Source organism: Heptranchias perlo, chromosome 2 (assembly GCF_035084215.1).
Source record: "Heptranchias perlo isolate sHepPer1 chromosome 2, sHepPer1.hap1, whole genome shotgun sequence".
NCBI classification, from domain to species: domain Eukaryota; kingdom Metazoa; phylum Chordata; class Chondrichthyes; order Hexanchiformes; family Hexanchidae; genus Heptranchias; species Heptranchias perlo.
In genome coordinates this window covers 111,250,472-111,267,361 of record NC_090326.1, presented here as the reverse complement: position 1 = coordinate 111,267,361, position 16,890 = coordinate 111,250,472, and the positions used below count along the sequence as shown (strand labels likewise).

General features: G+C 45.3%; 1 protein-coding gene across 1 annotated transcript in view; it reads right to left on the bottom strand.

The window, feature by feature from the left end:
• Positions 1-16,172, bottom strand: part of egfra (epidermal growth factor receptor a (erythroblastic leukemia viral (v-erb-b) oncogene homolog, avian)) — a 279,179-nt gene extending 263,007 nt beyond the window's left edge. Inside the window, exon 1 of the mRNA XM_068005749.1 lies at positions 15,980-16,172. Within this exon, the coding sequence (XP_067861850.1) occupies positions 15,980-16,067 (88 nt within the window). The 5' untranslated portion in view covers positions 16,068-16,172. The remainder of the gene's footprint in view (positions 1-15,979) is intronic.
• Between the last annotated feature and the right edge of the window lie 718 nt (positions 16,173-16,890).

Below are 16,890 nucleotides of genomic sequence, written 5' to 3'. Positions count from 1 at the left end.
TGAATAATTTACAAACCTGATTCTATCATTTACATTTCTGTCTGTCATTTTGTACACACGCATTGTACAGTAACTATCACCGACAAAATTAACGTAGCTGAACAGTTAATCACCATGGAAACTGTTAAAATTAAATAATTCACTGACGGGGCAGCTAGCGTAATAAAATCGGCATTAAATGCTGTGGAGGGAACCAGTGACCACATTTCAATCATTCATTTTGTGTAGGGTCTGTTGATTGAACATTTCACCATTATTCCATCTTTTATATGTAGCTTTAACTAGTGCTTGAAATATTTTACAAAAATATATAGCAATATCACTTGAAAGAAATCTGACCAGAATGCACAAGTTAGAATTTTTCTGCCACAATAGTTGAAATCCTGGTCTGCACTGGTTACTTGGTAAATATAAACAGTTGCAGATTATTTTTTAAATTTAGAAACTAAAGTGAAGGGCTAAGGCCCAAAGTGCAGGGTGCCATTGGGGTTAAAAAAAATTAAGAAATTCAGTTATCCAATAGCTACTTGGCTTTACAATCTTAATGGAATACCGTTTGTACTAATGATTTAAATGAAGGCCGTTCTTTTATTAGTTATGATTTGCATTACTGCTCATTAAGCCTTGTACATGGTACTAAAAACAGCTTTAAAAAGATACAATACTATAAGTAAAATTTTCATGTTCATAGTGCAATATTCTTAGAAGACCATAATTATTCATCATCTTTAAAAGTATGTTGACAGCAATCTGTAGCTAACTGAGAAAGCTGCGCCATGTACCAAAATTTTATAAATCTGCTTAATATCCTTAGAGTACATTATGTTTCAAAATGATGAGCCAATTTTTCAATGTTTTGTACTCCAGTCCAACTGGCAACTTTTATTTTTCCAAATTCCTGTTAAACCACGTCCTAGCAATTATCTTGTTTGTGCAGAAAACCAAATTAAAATCAGTGTATTGCTCTGAATGGAATCGGAGTCACCAGTGTTTACATACACCTTTCCACCAAACCAGTGCGCGTGTTCGGTGGTGTCCAATTACCACCGTCTGCAGACTCCAGGTTCTGTAGCGAGCAGGATATGATGCTTTGTTTACACCGTTCAAATCTGTTTGGTTTCTGGCCATTTAAATAGCATCCATGTTAAGAGGTGGGTAGCGTCAGCATAAACAAATCTGCTTCATTTCAATGGTATTTTTTTTTTTATTTAGAACAGCTGTAAGTTGAGGACAAATCTGGGCTTGCAGCTGCTCTGTCAGTTCAGAATCCATGGAGGTCCAATACTCTGAGGGAGTTGGTTGCAGTTATCTGCCTGTTGTGTTGCCATCAGTTTGAACTGATCTTTGATATGTAAAATAAAAACAGAAAATGCTGGAAATACTCAGCACGTCAGGCAGCATCTGTGGAGAAAGAAACAGACTTAACGGGCTCGAATTTAGCAGGCCTGCGGGTTCCCAGCGGGTGGTCCTCCGGGAGCGTCGAAAACGCGGACGGGTAATTGTGCGCGTCCCCCACGCGATCGCGGGATAATTGGACCCATTAAGGCCTGCTTCCGGGTTCTGCGCTCCCCAGCTGCGAGCCGGCCGGCTGCGCATGCGCAGTACCGTCGACGCGATGTAGGAGCTCCAGTTAAAGGGGCAGTCTCCCAAAGCCCCTCCTGCTGCAAGCAAGAGGTCTGGGAGAATGGCTCAACCAAGGGGAAAGGCTGCGCCCCGTTTTTCAGATCTGGCACTGCAGCTGATGCTGGAGGGCGTGAGGAGGAGGAGGGAAACACTCTTCCCTGAGGATGGGCGCAAGTTCCCTGCCGCCGCAACCAGGAAGGCATGGGCAGAGGTGGCGGCGGAGGTGAGCAGCAGGGGCAACACCCCAAGGACTTGGGAGCAGTGCCGCAAGCGCTTCAATGACCTGACTAGGTCTGGCAAGGTGAGTACACCAACGCACCCTCCCACATCCCGTCCCCACCATCACGCCAAGCAGATCACAACCCCCTCCTGCACAGCCACCACTGCGCTCCATCAGCAATCATCACAGCCACTCATTCACCATCCTCGCCGTGCACGCAAGTACCCACCGTCCCTGACCCCACCCGAACACTACCACACACCCCAATCCCCATGCAATGGGATGGGCACGTGGCCCACACTTCCTCCCATCCGTTCCGCGCCACGCTCAACCCAACCACACCGATGCTCGATGCGTCTCAAGATGCAAGACGCACCCACTCACACATCTGTGTTTTGCCTTCACAGGAGAAGAGGAGCAAGAACAACCGCGAAAGGGCACGCACCGGAGGTGGGCCGCCGCAAGTGGTGGAGCTCACCGACGCAGAGGTGGAGGCGCTCGACCTCGCCCGCACGCGACATTGCCTGTCGGTGGCCGATGGCGAGTGTGTCGCTGCCGAAACGGCCGGTAAGGGAAAGCTGACACTCAACACCCATGATCGCGAGTGACCGTATCATCACCTGCCATCAGGCGCACTGTCAAGTTGGTCCACATGCCTCAAAGTGCCCTCTGTTCTCTTGCAGGTGCGTCTTTGGATCAAGCGAGCATGGAGGGCGATTCCTCAGAGGACATGGCGGTCTCTGAGGGTGCATCGTCACATCAGAGCCAACCATCCACCAGCGCAGAGACACGCACCTCGGTGGGTCCCCCTCGCCAACTAGTTGGGGTAGCACTTGGTGAGTCACTGCGCACGAGTGAGCATGAGCAGACCCTGGTGGCAGGGGCAGCCGCGGAGGGTCCGCGACGGAGGGAGCACTCATCTCCAGGCTCTGCTCAGCCGGACCCAGATGCTGAACCCAGGGGGCCACCAGAGAAAAGGAGAGTCGTCGAGGGCCACCAGCTAATTGCTGAGGTGCTGGCAGAGGTGCCGCGCGCATTGTCCACAATAGCGCAGGCGATGGAGGAGTCCACCTCCTGCATGTGGGCATTGGTGGCGCAGGCACAGGAGGGTACCGGCGACACAGTGTCGCGGGTAGGTGCGGGACTGTCTGCGGTGGAGGACAGGCTGGCCTCCCTCGAGCGTCAAGCACAGCTCCACTTCGAGTCCTTGCAGGCCCTCACAACGTCGGTACGGATTCAGGGTGAGCAACATTCCGACGCCACCAACAGGCTGAGGGATACACTAGGGGTGGCCTTGCAAGGCCTCACACATGCCATCCAAACTGCCGTCCAGCAGGGTGGAAGGGGTGATGTGGGCCGAGGCCAAGAGAGGGATGATGGTGACCGGGGACATGGAAGCGGGGACGCCTCTCAAGGCGTCCCCACGTCCCACCCGTCGCCCACCTCTCAACCACCACCCGCAATGGTGCCTCCTCTCCAGGTGGCCGAGTCTGCCCCTGCCCCGGTGCAGGAGGAGCAGTCTGTGGAGGTGCCCTCACGGGCACCGAAACCCAGGGGCCGTCCGCCAAAAGCATCTACCCGGTCAAGGCAAGAAGACGAGCAACCTGCCACTACCTCTGCTGGAGCCACAGGGGTAGCACCACGTAGGGGTTCCCGGAGAAGAATTGCAAAGGCCTTATAATCACAAAGGGAATACACCAGGGTGTTTATTATTTTGTACTTTGTTTCTTAAATGATGTCACATTCCACATATTAGTCTATTCTCACCACTCCTGCCACCTCTCGTCCATTCTTCCGCGGCTTGTGCAGTAGTTGCGTTCCGTGGAGGCCATCATGACGGCAAACACCTGCTGCCACCCATTGGGCACACTGCTGTGGGTGCAGGATTACTGGCAGCACTCTTCAGTGGAGGGGGCTGGTATGGCCGCTCGCATGTGCAGGTGAGGAGATGCGAGCGCCTCGCAGTGTCTGACTCTAGGAGAACCGTTGACGTATGAGTGCGTCCCTGGCCCGGCGACCATCCCGGTGAGTCGCGGCTCGGCGCATGGGTCGTCCAACATCCTCGGGCGCGTCCTCCTCCTCCGCCTCCTCCGCCTCCTCCTCCTCCTCCTCCTCCTCCTCCTCGCCCTCGCCTTCCTCAATGTGGGTGGCGGGTGTGGATGGGGCCTCCTCCAGCGGCACCCCTCTCTGTTGGGCCATGTTGTGCAGGGCACAGCAGACAACTATGATTCGTCCCACTCTGAATGGTGTGTATTGGAGCGCTCCCCCAGAACGATCAAGGCACCTGAAGCGCATCTTGAGAAGCCCTATGGTCTGCTCAATTGTAGACCTGGTAGCAGTGTGGCTGTCATTGTACCGACGCTCCGGCTCGGTGATGGGGTTCCTCAGAGGTGTCATGAGCCACGTGTGGAGGGGATACCCCTTGTCGCCGAGGAGCCAGCCGTTGCCGGCGTTGGGTGCCTGCAGGATGGGCGGGACGGCGGACTCCCTGAGGACGAAGGCATCGTGGCAGCTGCCGGGGTATCTGGCGCACACGTGTAGGAATCTCTGGCGGTGGTCACAGATGAGCTGGGCGTTCATGGAGTGATACCCCTTCCTGTTGATGAACAGCCCTGGCTCATGCGGAGGTGCCCGTATTGCGATGTGGGTGCAGTCGATTACACCCTGCACCCGTGGGAAGCCGGCCATGGCATGGAATCCAACCGCCCTCTCCATCTGGCTGCGCTCGTCCATGGCGAAGTTGATGTAGTGGGAGGCCCTGCGGAACAACCCATCGGTGACCTGCCTTATGCACTTGTGTGCAGAGGACTGACAGACCCCGGTGATGTCCCCGGTGGCACCCTGGAAGGAACCGGATGCGAAGAAGTTGAGGGCAGTGGTGACTTTGACGGCGACAGGTAAGAAGATGCTGCTTGGTCCATCAGGGAGCAGCTCGTCGTTAAGGAGGCTGCAGATGTCGGCGACTACCTGGCGATTGACTCTGAGCCTCCGTATGCACTGCTCCTCGGAGAGGTCCATGAAGCTGAGCCTCGCTCTGTACACCCTGTGCGGAGGGTAGTGCCTCCTGCGACGCATCTCTCTCTGCGGTTGCCCTCCCTCCTGCTGTGCAGGTGGGTGTGCCGCAGCACCGTGTTGGGGGGCCCCACCTCTCCGAGGCGGACGGCGTGGACTGCGAGGCTGCTGGGGCTGGTCATCCTGTTCGTCCTCCGACGATGTCAACGCACCACCCATCTGGCAGGTGTTGGTGTGAGGGGTTGTGCAGGGTAGGTGGGTGGGTCCTCGGACTGGGGCTGCGGTTTCGTGTCGGTCTGTCCTCTGGCTTGGCGGGGGTTGGTGGAGGGCAGGGGTTGCCCTATGTGACGCGGTGGCCTCCTGCGTGGGTGAGGGCGCTCCCCCGTGGAGCGCACCTTGGCACCTGCCACAGGCTGCTGGCTGCAACACGCCTGGTTTGAAGGGTCCTGTTTCCCCCAGTGTGGGAAACTGACTGCTTTGACCGTAAAATCCCACACTTCCTCTTTTGACAGCTGCTTCAGCTCATTAACTGACCACAACGAGCAAGTTAAGTGCTCTCAAGTGGAACCCCGCTGGCTTTAATTGCCTGCGGGATTCCCACCAGCGGGGCTTGCGCGCGCAGCCCCGCACGTCAGCGCGGTACCCGGAAGTGGCCGGGATTTCGTCCGAATCCGGTCACGTGATCGGAGATCGGGATTTTCGGGGCCCCCCCGCTGGAAACCCGCAGGTAACCCGACCCTAAAATCGAGCCCAACGTTTCAGGTCAATAACCTTTCATCAGAACTGTTCTGACAAGAGGTAATCAACCTGAAACATTAACCCTGTTTCTTTCTCCACAGATGCTGCCTGACTTGCTAAGTATTTCCAGCATCCGCTTTTGCTTTTGATATATAAACTTTAGTTCCTGTGTTGTGAGACCTGAAGAAAATTCCAACATTTCTTCATGTAAAGTAAACCAAATAAACATTGTCAATTAACACATGCTTAGTAAATTTCATGTAAAGTAAACTGAATGAATGCAACACAATAACTTCATTAACACATTGCCATTCTTTGCTAAAGTGTTTAAGTTTTTGTAAATAAAAATGGATAAAAGATGTTTTGTCTGTATGAAGGCGCTGTTATCTACATAATTTCCTAACATCATCAGGACCAGAAAAATGCATAGTAACCTCATTAATCTGGGTTTTTAAAAAAATGTTGACTGTTTTGAACAAGAATAGTTATGAGTATTGAAACCACTACACCATAGAAAATGATAGAGCATCATATAAATTCTACTCATATTGTTTACTGCATAGGTCAGGTGCACTCGTATGGCCCACCAACCAAATACGGCCCTTATGAACCTTTATTTTGTGCCAGGCAAGATTCAAGGGAGCCTTTCTTTTACGGTGGTTAAAGTGGCTTAAAGTTAGGGCCAGCTGGAAAACAACCTGTTGTCCCGTATTCGCTCTTACCGAGAAAAGCTTTGGCAGCTGTGCGTGCGCAGCGGGACGTACCAGTCAGGGCAGACTGGCTCCCACGAAAGGGCGCGGGATCCTTTGAGATTCTCATTGAAAAAGGGGGCCACCGATAATACAGCGCTATGGAACCATTCATGGGGTGTAAGCATTCCAGAAATCTTGATTTCTCATATGGCCAGTCTTCCCGATACCAGCACAGCACAGAAGATTTGTTGCATGGTCCAGAAGGTCAATTTACAGCAGTAAAAGCGTTTGCAAAAATGTAAACAATAGCTTTAAATGTACTGAGAACGTAAGATAAATAAAGTCAGGTGGAAAAAGCCATTCAACCCAAGGTTTTCCCCCCCATTATCACATTAACATTTTCATCATAGCATCTAATAGTATTTTTAATAAGCCCAATGTTCTTGTCTCCGTTATCTTGCTTGGTAAATTATTCCAAACATTTATCACTCTTTGGGTAAAGCAGTTTTTCCTGGTATCAGTTCTATGTTTACTTACTAATTTCCATTTATGTCCTCTGATTCTATTTAACCTGGATTATTTTTATGTAAAATATTTTTAAAAAAACAACTTTTAAATTCAGTACTTGCTTTCATGGAAACCACACAATCTAGCACAATGAAGGTGTACATGCATGCAACATTATTTATTTCTGTCAGTTATGTGTTACCTGCAATCAATTTAGGATTCTTTAGCCTGGGTGAGAAAGAAAGTTTTTGAAATGGGGCATGGAGAGACTTTTTGTACAAAGGTAATTCTTTTTACAGAAGAAAATACCATGAATTTATTTTGATGTTTTAGTAGAATTGTTAATTTTATTACCAGCACATTGACCCTCAAGAAGGATCTCCCCCATTCCCCTGTCCTTCGCCCCCTTCTCCCTGGCTGGGCCACTCCAGCGACATCACAGACAGGGATGGTCTTGGATCCGTAACTTCAAATTGGCCTGAGTGCTGCTCCAAGCTGCATGGCCCTTGGAAACAGTGCTACTTGTTACCATTTATACCGGACACTATTGCACATGAATGTGTTGCATAAAGGGAAGGAAAAAATTGTTCATATTGGTAGGTTACTGCTATCGCTTTTGAAGCACAGACCTGTACTGTCCTCTTTATCTTTTTAATAAAGATCGCAAATCACATCCGTGGATGCTCGACACCATAACGTGCCCTGAAATAAGAATTCAACATCAACAATCAACAACGACTTGCATTTATATAGCGCCTTTAACGTTATAAAATGTCCCAAAGCGATTCACAGGGGCGTTATCAAACAAAACTTGACACTGAGCCACAGATGGAGATATTAATGGCCCAGATGTTGCTTAAAAAGGAACGGTGAACTTAACAGCGCTCACAGTTGTTAGTGGAGAAAGCGAGGAGCAAGTTTCGGCATTCGCACATGTACAATCAAACACGGAAATCTGGAACTTGCTCCTCCTGGTTCGGCAGCGATATGATATAAGAACACAAGAAAGAGGAGCAGGAATAGGCCATACGGCCCCTCGAGCCTGGTCCGCCATTCAATAAGATGATGGCAGATCTTCTACCTCAACACCACTTTCCTGCCCTATCCCCACATCCCTTGATTCCCTTTCCAAAAATCTATCGATCTGAGTCTTGAATATATTCAACGCCTTAGCATCCACAGCCCTCTGGGTACAGAATTCCAAAGATTCACAACCCACTGAAGAAATTGTTCCTCATCTCAGTCCTAAATGGCCAACCACTTATCTTGACACTATGACCCCTAGTTCTAGACTCTCGAGTCAGGGGAAATAGCCTCTCAGCATCAACCTTGTCAAGCCCTCAAAGAATCTTATATGTTTCAATGAGATCATCTCTCATTCTTCTAAACTCCAGAGAATATAGGCCCATTCTACTCAATCTCTCCTTATAGGATAACCCTCATATCCCAGGAATCAATGTAGTGAACCTTCGTTGTACCCCCTTCTAAGGCAAGTATATCCTTCCTTAGGTAAGGGGACCAAAAATGTACACAGTACTCCAGGTGTGGTCTCACTAGAGCTCTATATAATTGCAGCAAGACCTCCTTACTCTTATACTCCAACCCCCTTGCAATAAAGGCTAACATACCATTTGCCTTCCTAACTGCTTGCTTTACCTGCATGTTAACTTTCTGTGTACAAGGACACCCAAATCCCTCTGAACACCAACATGTCCGAATCTCTCACCTTTTAAAAAATACTCTGATTTTCTATTCTTCCTTCCAAAGTGGATAATTTCACATTTCCCCACATTATACTCCACCTGCCTCTTTCTCGCTTACTCACTTAGCCTGTCTATATCCCTTTGCAGCCTCTTTGCGTCCTCCTCACAGCTTACTTTCCCACCTAGTTTTGTATCATCATCAAACTTGGATATATTACACTTGATCCCTTCATCTAAGTCATTGATATATATTGTAAACAGCTGACATCCAAGGACTAATCCTTGCGGCACCCCACTAGTTACAAACTGCCAACCCAAAAATAACCCGTTTATTCCTACCCTCTTTTTTTCTGTCCTTCAACCAATCCTGAATCCATGCTAATATATTACCCCCAATCCCATGAGCCCTAATCTTGTGTAACACCTTATCGAATGCCTTTTGAAAATCCAAATATACTACATCCACTGGTTTCCCCTTTACCTGCCCTGCCAGTTACATCCTCAAAAAACCAACAGATTTGTCAAACACGATTTCCCTTTCAGAAAACAGTGTTGACTCTGCCTAATCATATTATAATTTTCTAAGTGCCCTGTTATTACATCCTTAATAATAGATACATAGGTACATAGATCATTGAAGTGCCATGAACAGGTGCAGGAAATAATCAATAAGGCTAATGGAATGCTGGCCTTTATATCTAGAGGACTAGAGTACAAGGGGCAGAAGTTATGCTGCAGCTATACAAAACCCTGGTTAGACCGCACCTGGAGTACTGTGAGCAGTTCTGAGCACCGCACCTTCGGAAGGACATACTGGCCTTGGAGGGAATGCAGCGTAGGTTTACTAGAACGATACCCGGACTTCAAGGGTTAAGTTACGAGGAGAGATTACGCAAATTGGGGTTGTATTCTCTAGAGTTTCGAAGGTTAAGGGGTGATCCAATCGAAGTTTATAAGATATTAAGGGGAACGGATAGGGTGGATAGAGAGAAACTATTTCCACTGGTTGGGGATTCTAGGAGTAGGGGGCACAGTCTAAAAATTAGAGCCAGACCTTTCAGGAGCGAGATTAGAAAACATTTCTACACACAAAGGGTGGTAGAGGTTTGGAACTCTCTTCCGCAAACGGCAATTGATACGAGCTCAATTGCTAAATTTAAATCTGAGATAGATAGCTTTTTGGCAATCAAAGGTATTAAGGGATATGGGCCAAAGGCAGGTATATGGAGTTAGATCACAGATCAGCCATGATCTTATCAAATGGTGGAGCAGGCATGAGGGGCTGAATGGCCTACTCCTGTTCCTATGTTTCCTAGATGCTGGCATTTTCCCTACTACTTATGCCAAGCTAACTGGCCTATAGTTCCCTGTTTTCTCTCTCCCTCTTTTCTTGAATAGTGGGGTACATTTGCTACCTTCCAATCCACAGGGTCCATTCTAGAATCTAGGGAAGTCTGGAAGATCAAAACCAATGCACCCACTATCTCTGCAGCCACCTCTTTTAAAACCCTCGGATGTAGACCATCAGGTCCAGGAGATTTGTTGGCTTTTCATCCCATTCATTTCTCCAGTACTTTTTCTTTACTAATCTTAATTAGACCCTCTCATTAGACCCTTGGTTCCCCAATATTTCCGCTATGTTTTTTGTGACTTCGACTGTGAAGACAGATACAAAATATGTTTAATTTCTCTGCCACTTCCTTATTCCCCATTATAATTTCTCCTCTCTCAGCCTCCAAGGGACCCAGGTTTACTTACGCTAATCTCTTCCTTTTTACATATTTGTAGAAGCTCTTACAATCTGTTTTATATTTCATGCTAGTTTACTCTCATATTTGATTTTCTCTCTCTTTTATCATCAATTTCTTGGTCATCCTTTGCTGATTTCTAAAACCCTCCCAATCTACAGGCTTTCTACTCTTTTTGGCAACATTGTCAGCATCTTCTTTTAATCTAATACTATCCTTAACTTCTCTAGTTAGCCACGGCTGGCTCACTTTTCCCGTGGAGTTTTTATTCCTCAAGGGAATATATATTCGTTAAGGATTATGAATTATTCCTTTAAATGTTCACCATTGCTTATTTACCATCATGTCTCTTAATCTAGTTTCCCAATCTACTTTAGCCAACTCGCCCCTCAAAGCCTACGTAGTTGGCTTTGTTTAAATTTAAGATCCTAGATCTAAAATAGCCTGTTCCCTAGTTGGTTCCTCAACATATTGTTCTAGAAAACTGTCTTGAATGCATTCCATGAACTCGTCCTCCAAACTATTTTTGCCAATTTGATTTGCCCAGTCTATATGAAGATTAAAATCCCCCATGATTGTTGCATTGTCCTGGTTACATGTTCCTCTAATTTCCTGATTTATACTCTGTCCCACACCATAAATGCTATTAGGGGCCTATAAACTACTCCCACCAGTGTTTTCTGCCCCTTGTTATTTCTTAGCTCCATCCACGACAGCTTCAAATTGATGGGATATCACCGGCTGGAATCAATGGAGCTGCGCCAACTTGCTCTTCTGCCCAGCTGGAAAGTAGCTAGTATCACCACAAAACATGAATGCTTAAAAATACCTGGGTCTAAACTGAGTTTCAACTGTGAAGTAAGTCTTAATGACCGTCTAACAACTAACTTAAAAATGTGGAGTTTCATTATTCATTTTAATAGTGTTAGGTCATTAAAAAAAAAAATTTTAATTAAAAAATTTTTTTTTTTTACTTTTTCCTTCTGTCTCTTTCATTTAATTCAATTATTTCTTGCCCTCTCTTTTTTTCCCCCACTGTCTATAACTATTTTTCAAATGATTTTAATGTTGTACCTTCTGGATTTTACGTTCCAGCTTGCAGAAACTGTTTGCAGCTTGTCAAAAATGCTGCAATCTGATTGGAGAAGCGAGAGGATCACTCTCTTCCCCTCGACCAATGGGTCCTAGCTTTGCTGGAGCCAACGCTGGCCTTTTCTCCAATTCCTATTTGAGGAAGTGCACCCAATAAAGACCGTGGTAAGTTAGTGGATTAGTATAAATCTATGGAACACTGGGCCATTAGGACAGGTGACCAAAAGCTTGGTCAAAGAGGTAGGTTTTAAGGAACGTCTTAAAGGAGGAGAGAGAAGTAGAGAGGCAGAGAGGTTTATGGAGGGAATTCCAGAACTTAGGGCCTAGGCAGCTGAAGGAACGGCCGCCAATGGTGGAGCGATGTGCAAGAGACCATGTGTTTTGACATGCTTGCTTAAACTCCATCTTAATTAGAATAATTCACCATTGCTAAAGCTTTCTCTATCTCTATCTGATTAAAGATCCAAGAAGAAAAACCAAGTGAAACATCCTTTTTGCTGTTGTTGCCAAGGGCTTTATTGGCAACTCAATTGTTTGGACTAGCTAGTAGGTCTTTTTTCCCTACACCACACAATACATTGATGGGATGTTTTTCCATCACAAGTTAACTGTAAGTTGTGCTGCAGCTCAAGTGCACCACTAGCACAACAGGATACTTCTTCCAGAAGACTCTCACCCAATGCAAAACTCTGAACCAGCATAAGTTTAGTAGTGTTCATTGTAATTTAGTGCAATATAAAAACAACCACTTTGCACTAAGGTAGGGCATACAGTATAACAACCAGGGCATACACCACACTACTCTGTAACATGTGAAATGGTAGGAATTTTTTTCTGGTAGGAATTTCAAAAATTTCTAATGCAAATGGTCTGTTAGCTTTGACTCAGTTTATAGGGAAAGGTCAACATCTTAAAATATTTTTGATACTTTCAAATATTTGATTCTATTTTAAACTTAAACTTTTCCATTGAAGAAGTTGCATTTATATAATGCCTTATCATGTCCTCAGGACACAGCAGCCAGTTTGCAAATGAACGAATGACCAAATAATTTTGTTAATGTTAGTTGAGGGAAGAATGTTGCCCAGGACACCAGGAGAACTCCCTGCTCTTCTTTGAACAGTGCTCTGGGATCTTTTACATCAACCTGAACAGGTATACAGGACTTGATTTAACGACCCAGTCGGAAGTCAGCATCTTCAACAATGCAGTACTCCCAGAGTACTATACTGAAGTGTCATCCTGGATTATGTGCTCAAGCCCTTAGTGGAGCTTAAATCCATAACCTTCTGCCTCAAAGTGCTATCAACTGAGCCAAACTGACATTAGAATTTGGTATGCATCGCTGACTAAATGGGGCTGCATTTATTCTCTTGCTTCATCAAATGTACATAGGCAAGGATACAAGTGTTAGTAACTGTGGGGTGAACCAACAAGAATTGTTTTAAGAGGCACTCTCTTGGTTACCAGAGAGGAAGAGGAGCCAAAACAGATACTTGTCAAAGAGCAGTGACACAATAATTCTGACACACCACTGCATTAAAGCACTGAGCATCTGTAAACAGGTTTGCCAAACATTTTTGAATATAGTGTCCCTTTGAACAGTAAGATCAATATTCATCTATGCAAGAGACGAATATCAACATTTTGATTAATATTTGTCTAGTTAGAAAAATTCTACCTTATCTGAATTGATTTTTTTTTAAAGTGATATGTCTTCCTGCAACTGCAACAATTTAACAAATATCTAAATATAAGGCCAAAAAAATCCCCTCCTCTCCTTGCCCCATAGATATTTTATTTGTATACAGTAACATGAGTGCAATATGGTGGATGAGCAGCCCATAAGACAGTACTCACTCATCCCAAACACAGGCTAATAGCTTGCTGGTATTACAGCTTTTCAGTGTTAAAACTGAAACGTATAATAATTGTGGTAGTAATCTGTATTGGATTGTGGTAGTAATCTGTATTGACAAAAAGTTTGGTGAGTAAAATTTCACAGAATCAGTGAATCTGTAATTACTGCATTAAACAGTGCAAAAATACTTGCAGTGTGTGCCAATAAAAGAGCAAATGCCTAAAATTATGTATATATTGATTTGCTTTGATAAAGAAAAACCTTTTCGATAGCTGCTTAAAGTGCATTGGACATCTACTGACAATGCAAAGCAAGGTGACACAAACTTAATTTTTTTGAAGACATTTACCATCATATATCATTAACAGTTCTATGACTTAGTGCAGGACACAGTTTTTATTTTACAGAAGAATTTGAAAAAAAAGGCTTCAATCTTTTCAAAATCTGAAACCAAGACTATGATGAATTAATCCTATTCAAAAACAAAATGGTGAACACTTTACAAATTCTACCCTATTCTGTTTTTTCTGAAAAAATTACCCCAAATGAAGGAAAAGAAGGTGGTTGCACACATTAGTTAATTTCTCAAGTGCACATTTATTTAAGAGGGAAAATTTAATGCATTGCTGGCTTTGGGCATAAGCCCATTGTGTGCACTAGAGCTGCAATATATCCTTCTAACCAAACATTGATACTAATTTAATAACATGCACTGACACCAAATTGGAGAGTGCACTGGTCTTTTACTGAGCTAGGTTCAAATCCAGACCAGGCTGATGGGGTGAAAGACTCTTGCTGGCTGTAAGGGACCTCCATTAAATGATTTTGGGAAGTTTTTCAATCCAGTGGGGCAGTACAAAATTGCCATAATTCAGCACTTAAGATACTAAACTAGCAATTTCATTCAAGGAGGCAATGAATCAAGATGGCAGGTTGGTAGATAAGCAGTGTTCTTCTGGTTCACCCATGGGATAAAGCAGGTCACAGAGTGGCATCGCCCAGTATCCTCTATACTAGTCTGCACATGGTCTGAAAAGATCCAAACGAGAAGAAAGAACACAAGTGATAACTGTGTCAAAGGGAAGACAGAAGGAAATAGTTTGGAAATACACAGAAGTCACTTGTACTTGTTTGAATTATTTTGGACACAGAATTTGCTGCATGCTTTTATGGTCTGAATTTTAATACAACACTACAATCCTCAAGTAAAATTATTATTGCTTTAAATGAACTTGGACAACCACAATGTTTCCCTTTATGTCCAGTTCAACCTAAAAAAGTCTTAACACTTTTATTTTGAAGCAAATTGCTAGTATTATTGGGACAGAGTAGAGATTTTTATTGTGTATCTAACATAACCTAGGTGTTTGATATCAACATAGGGACAAGAATGAAAAGTATTCAACTTCCTAGTACTATTTTTCCCCACTCTTCAGCACAGAAAAATAAAATAGCTCATTCACAAATATCTGATTCACTGCTATGGAGCAACTCACAAAGCAACCACCTCATCCTTGTATTTCCTTGGCAATGGCATTCCCATGCACACAGAATGAAGGACAGTTGCGTTTCAGAACATTAAAGAACTGCTTCCTCCAACCAACTTAAAATAGCTAATTCAAGCTTTTAAACTAACTGGAAGGCAAGTATTCTAAAGAGAATGTCACTCAGCAGTCAGATATGATGACAGATCATGAAACCACATCTCAGTGCAACGTGATAAATTATTTCACTCCTGAAGCAGATCGTTCACAACCTGATGACTTTTATAGTCACCTGCACTGCAAGAAATATTCATCATGTTGATGAGATATCATTGAACATTGGGTTCCGTTTTGCAGAGTTCAACATTACTGAGCTGTTACTACTAATTCCAGAGGGCATGCAGTACTTAAGCTAACTTTTAAAAAAATTATAGAATGCTTCAGAGTCCAACTTGGATTCTTTCAGAGTGCTAAATCCCATGGAACATTAATCGAGGTTATGCGATTGTTCAAGATTACAATTGTTGACAAATTATAAAATGGATGAAAGACAAAACAATTCACACTTCTGGCGCAGCTATCAAAACTGAGCGAGTCACCATCCAATTTGATTGCATTGCACAATCTTTACCTGCAGTAAGAGAAGATGCTTAACGCTTCATAAATACATCTTAATTATGTTGCCTGATTCTTTGGAGCTGTGTTTTAAGTAACCGTATATGCGAATTATAAATTTAGATAAGAAAGCAAGAAAAGTCTGCGATCAGCAATGTGGAACATGTGTTGTTTAGAGAGAAGCAAACTTTATGACCCCGGCAGCAGAAACATCTTACAACTCAATTCGTTTCTCACGGAGTTTCATACAGGTTAAAGTCCCTGACCAAACAAAAAACCCAGCAGGACATTCAGAATCATTTTATTTACCCAAATGGTCTGATGAATGTGTAAAAAACACCACAGTTCGCCCCGATGAGAGGAGGGGGGGGAAGAGAACAGACAGCCCAGAATTACTGGAAGCCCCTGTAACCCAGGTCACCGATACTGGGCTGGGAAACCTGGGCATTTAACCCCAGCGACAGGGCACATTCCTGCACTCGGACACCCCGTTCCACCCCCGACGCCCTTCTCCGAGCCTTTCTTTCAGAATCTTTCCCCTGAAATGTTAAATTCAAGGAGGTGTCTCAGAAGAAGAGGGGCGGTATCAGCAGCTACTGCTTTCAAAGTTTCTCTCTCTCTCTCTCTCCCCCCCTCCCCAACCCACCCACCCACCGACCGAGGAAGTTGCCCGGTGGTTCTTACCTTCCCTGGACAGGGACTCAGTGCCCAGGCTCAGGAGGATAAGGAGGTGGAGGGAGCCGGGGAGCAGGGACCGCAGCGAGCCGCTCATGGTTCAGCTGCTTCACTCTTGGCGATATCCCATGTTGAGCTGGGAGCGGGACGGGCTGCAGTTGCGGCTGTGTCCGGAGATCTGTGCCTCTCTCTCAGTGTCAGCCCGAACCCAGCACTCGGGCTGACGTCAACCGGCTGGGAGGGGAGAGAGCACAGGTGAGACTGACACTCACTGGGTCCTAAACTCCTCATCCCCAGGTTACTCTCAACACACCCACCCTGGGTGACAGCACATCACGGCGAGACAGAAAGAGATACATGAACCTGACCAGATTGCAAGCACACATCTGTGCACACATATCCCATTAACCCTTCCAGTACCGTCATACTTCAGGAGGGTGGGAGGTGAGAACTCACAGCATGCACGCATTTGTCTAGCCGTACAGATCTAGTCCTTCTCTCCTTTCTACTTCCATCACTAACACGTCTCACGGGAAGAGATAATCCTGATGATAAAGAGATGATCTGTGCATGCAGGATGTCAACTCTAAAAGTGCTATTAATGACAGCATCTTGGAGAGAGGAGCCAGAAGACGGAGCTATGCCTGCATACACTGTTGACCCATCGAGTGGGATCAATGACTGCATCTTGTGGCCATGATGTGGAGATGCCGGTGATGGACTGGGGTGTACAAATGTAAGGAATCTTACAACACCAGGTTATAAAACTGTTGGACTATAACCTGGTGTTGTAAGATTCCTTACATTTGCATCTTGTGGGTGAGAGGTGAGAACTTCACCAGATTCCAGCCAACATACGTGCACATGTCCACAAGTACACAACTAAACTGTCCAGTACTATTAGTGGCCTCACCCTTATT